Source organism: Cariama cristata, unplaced genomic scaffold (genome assembly GCF_000690535.1).
Source record: "Cariama cristata isolate BGI_N322 unplaced genomic scaffold, ASM69053v1 scaffold3572, whole genome shotgun sequence".
Taxonomy (NCBI): domain Eukaryota; kingdom Metazoa; phylum Chordata; class Aves; order Cariamiformes; family Cariamidae; genus Cariama; species Cariama cristata.
The window spans coordinates 56,116-60,482 of NW_009604250.1; the positions used below are offsets into that span (position 1 = coordinate 56,116).

Here is a 4,367-nt window from a genome sequence, read left to right on the forward strand (position 1 = left end):
ACCACAGATACACAGTACAGCATAATGTCATGACATGCCCTGCATCAGCAGGGTCTCCCAGTGCTGAACTTGGAATGGTGTCTTTGACCTTGGCACTGCTCTTGGTGACAGGTCAGTGATGGGTAACACGTCCCTCCTTCCTTAGTCCGTTTCAGTGGTATCTTGGCTTTTCTCCAGTCTAGTATTTAGGATCATCCCAACAGTCCTGGGTGGGGACCCCTTCCTCCACAGCAATCTAAATACACACCTCTCCCCCCGCCCCCCCAACCTCCCTTTCTGCCATGGCAGAGGTCACCAGTGGAAAAAAAAAATAATTCTACCAGGAAGACTTTGAAAGTCTCATCAGGAAACATCAGCTGCTGCAAAGGCTGCTCTTTCCAGATCTGAGTAAGACACCTGGGCATCAATTAGCTCTTCACTGTGAAGCTCCCTGTTCATGCACGCATCTGAGAGAATCCCATTTTTGCAGGAATGTGGGAGATGCCCATTTGTTTCCACATCCAGAGCATTTCCATTCTGGTGCCATTCCAAGCCAGCTTTGCATTTGTTTAAGTCCTGCTTCTCAGGATCTCTGTGGATCTCTCCATTGGTGTATACCTCTAATGCATACTCACTGATACGTATGCTGGCGTTCTCTGCGTCCCCACCATGAGTAGAAGTCCTAGAGCTGGCTGTTCCTGCCTTGAACGTCTCCTTCCGGCCCAGGATATGCTGGCTGATGATTTTACGGAAGGTGTATCGGAACTCCCTGATTCGGTAGGCATAAATTAGAGGATTTACAACTGAGTTGGCATGAGACAGGATAATAGCCAGATACATCAGCCAGAGGGGAGCGTGGGCACAATTTGGGCAAAAGAGGGTAAAGCAGTTAATAATATGTAGTGGAAGCCAGCAGACTGCAAACAACCCAACGATGATGGCTAAAGACTTAGCTGCATGGACTTCCTTCTGCAAAGTGGAACGAGAACGTTCCCCGTGTACCATCTTGTTTTCCATCTGCTTGAGCTGTCGCCGGGCTGCCATGAAGATTTTCAAGTAGATACCAAACATGAGGAGGAGGGGCAACAGCACACAGGCGAAGAAGTTGTAGTAGACCATGTACTCCATGGTGACCACAGCCTCAAAGAGACATGCCACCATACTGTTGCTGCAGTTGATGCGAGAGGACTTATTGGAACCCAGCTCTTCGATCTGGGAGCGATTGTGCCACCCTAGCATTGGTGTCAAGCCGATGATGAAAGATAATACCCAGCAGATGGCAATGATGCCTTTAGCTCGAGAGCCAGTCACCAAGCCATTGTACCTATAAAGCAGAGGAAACAGGAATTATATCGGTATCATTCAACAAGCCCCTGACACCCAAGCAACTGCCCAATGGCCCAATGGCCCAGAAGACAAAAGCCAGCAAGAAAGGTACCTGCTTCTTCAGATGGGCCTTTGAACTGCCCTGCAGAACCCATGCAGTACAGCACAGCAGGGACCCCATGGTGACATCGTATGCCACCTATTCCCCTGCCCTTTCCTTTAGGCAGTGGTGACAGAAAAGCAGGGAAATTAATACAGTTTTCATCTGTGTTCTTTCATTCCACCAGCCCACTTGGTTATGCGCATAGATCTTGCAGCCTGGATAATCAACAGCACTGTTCTGATCCTTGGTGATGAAGACCACCGTGGCTCCCCTGCCAAAGGCTGAGGTAGTTCCTCCTTTCTGGCAAAGCAGCAGCTAAAGAAGCACAGAATTGCTAGGTCTGTCTTGCAGATCTGCAAGCCAAATAGCACAAAAGAACTCAGAGGCACAGTGCCATCAACCCCGTGTCCATGTTCAGGTGTGCTCCAGGGAAATTCTGCTGACTCAACTGCAGAAGCCAGGCTGGCATTGCCTTGCACAGCACCTCACTCTGCTCCACAACAGCACTTTTAGGAAGGCCAGCACCACCAACCTTCCTTAAATAACTGAGACAAGCCAGCAGTTTTCCTCACCAGCCCAGCTAAGCTGACCCCATGTCTTTCTCAGAAAGGAGGAATTAAGCCGAGGACAGTGCTCCGACTACAGATATGCTGTGGGCTGGACTGCACACACCAAAGGGGACTTCAGTGGTGGAGGTATTGATACGCCTGGCTGAAGCCAGTGCTCTTTACAGTAAATTCTCCAAGATCCGTTGAAAGAGACAATAAGCAACAAGGTAAGAATCTGACAGTGCAACCAGGGACCTTGGTTGGTTTGAAATATCGGCCAGTTCCCAAGGCCTCACAGGTTACTGCGAGTCCCAAGCTGACTCCACTAGTTCTTCTCTCTGAAAATGTCAATCAGGGCAACAGTTTAACATTTTGATGCAGTTTCTTTCCCTTGGTAACGCTTAGCATGGAAAGTAGATGGCCCAATTCCCACATTGTCCAGCGTGGGTCCCACACTGTACTTGACCCGACGTGTCTGTGATCGGACAACAGTAGCACTGTGCTCCCAGTGTTTACCCAGTGCTCCTTCTCCCTCTGTCCCCAGAATTCTCTCAGCAAACAAACATTAAAAAAATAATCCAACAAGCCATAGAAATCTTTCCATCTCTCAATGAAATAATTACTCCCGCAGGTTCATGCTCCTATCCCAATGCAAGTTGAAGACAGGGGAGGAGAGAGGCTGCTTTTGCCAGGCACAGTACAGAATAGAGATCCTGCGCGTGCTTTACATCCCTGCTGATGGGATTTGGGAAAAACCTGGCTCCACACAAGACTGGACAGGCTTGAATCTCCCTTCCTCAGTTGCATTTCAAAATCAGAAAAGAGGGAGTGGGTGAGGGAGCCAAGCACACAGTTCCCAGTACCCAAAATACACTGAAATCCTCCTTCCAGAAATGAGGGAGGGATTCAGCTGATTCTGAGAGATAACAAGGTTTCTCTAGCAAGTAGTGGATCCTGCTCAATGCTTCGGGGATGCTAAGGGCACAGCATGGATGGTAGCAGGGAGCTGCTCACATTCAGACCTCATCAACACAGCAAAACAGCGTCTGTGCTTTCAAAAGTACACTCAGGGAGCAAGAGATTGGCTGAAGGCACTTGAAGCTTGGAAAAACAAAAAACAAACAAAAAACCCCCTCAAAACCCTGCAGCCCTGGAATTGGCTACATCTTGTCAGAGGAATTTTGAAATTGTGCAGCTGTTATCCCACGACTAGAGATGTCCCTTCCCTTCCACTAAAAATATATTCATTACTGCTCCAGGCAAACACCCCCCCACTTCTCCCTCCCTCTTACCCTCTGTGGATTCCCATGCAACAAACTTTACAGGGCTTAGGAACAGCACTTAACCCAAGCAGCCGCCTGCTTTCCAGCTGCAGTGTATTGTGCTGGCAGTGGCGATTATCAATCTATCAGCGAGTGCATTTCCAAAACGCCTTGCTCGGTATCTCCAAGGGTTAAAAGAGAAAGCTCACAGCATCTCGTGACATAACGTGTGGCACTATGTCGGTCAGGTACCCACTGAGAAGTGTTAATTCGCTTGGGAGAGCTCGGCTTCTAGGATCCACGAGACACCTCTGGGTGACTTGGCTGAGGTAGGGTTACTGTTCAGACGGACTTTCCTGGACTTACTCCTTTTGTCCACTTAGAGATGCCACCAGGCTGGCATTGAAGAGCTTGTGCACCTGTCTAGGCACCTTTCTAGGCTCACAGCAGCCAGGCCAAAGCTACTCTCTGAATCCCCAGTGCTGTACAGCTCTACATGGTAAGTTCATGGCTTCCAGGAAGCATCACGTATACTGTTGAGCTGCCGGCACCTATGCAGGAGACACAGCCTGCTGAAAGGAGCTGGTCACACCTACAGCCCATGTTCTGCATAGTTGGCGGGTGACTTTGTAGCAGGTCTGATGTGTCCAGACAGCACTGGATTGTCTGTGCACAAGCAGTTCTCGTGCTTCCTGGAAATACTGGACTTGCTACACAAACAATGACTTCTACTCGTGAAATTCCAGACACAAAGAACAGAGCACAGGGACACTCACAGTGGAGCTAGGTGTGGGGATAGGGTCACCTGACTCCTCTAGAAAACAAAACCTACTTTTGCAACACATGAAAATGTGGATGTTTTCCCCAAAATAATTTCACCTGCCCTGCTGCTCTCCCAGCCATCAGGATGGCAAACTGACTCCAGAGAACAGCTGCCCTTGGTGAATGTACAACTCATCTGTGCTGCCTAGAGTAACTTGGCTGAGGGTGTGATGATTCTGGGTCCTTGGCCTAAGCTCTGTGTCGTCGAGACAATGATTCCTGCACAAAGTGTAGTATGTCACCAGTCTGATTCATACACTATGAAGCTGCGTGTAAGACAGAGCTGGTATAAGAACCACAGGGTCCTCAGGTAGAAGTTAAAATCTT

At 48.9% G+C, this 4,367-nt stretch overlaps 1 protein-coding gene across 1 annotated transcript in view; it reads right to left on the minus strand.

Annotated features, from left to right (window-relative positions):
- Window positions 1–342: 342 nt before the first annotated feature.
- The window catches only part of ADORA2A (adenosine A2a receptor), an 8,906-nt gene continuing 4,881 nt past the window's right edge, over window positions 343–4,367 (minus strand). Inside the window, exon 2 of the mRNA XM_009695502.1 lies at window positions 343–1,303. Coding sequence (XP_009693804.1) covers window positions 343–1,303 — 961 coding nt within the window. The remainder of the gene's footprint in view (window positions 1,304–4,367) is intronic.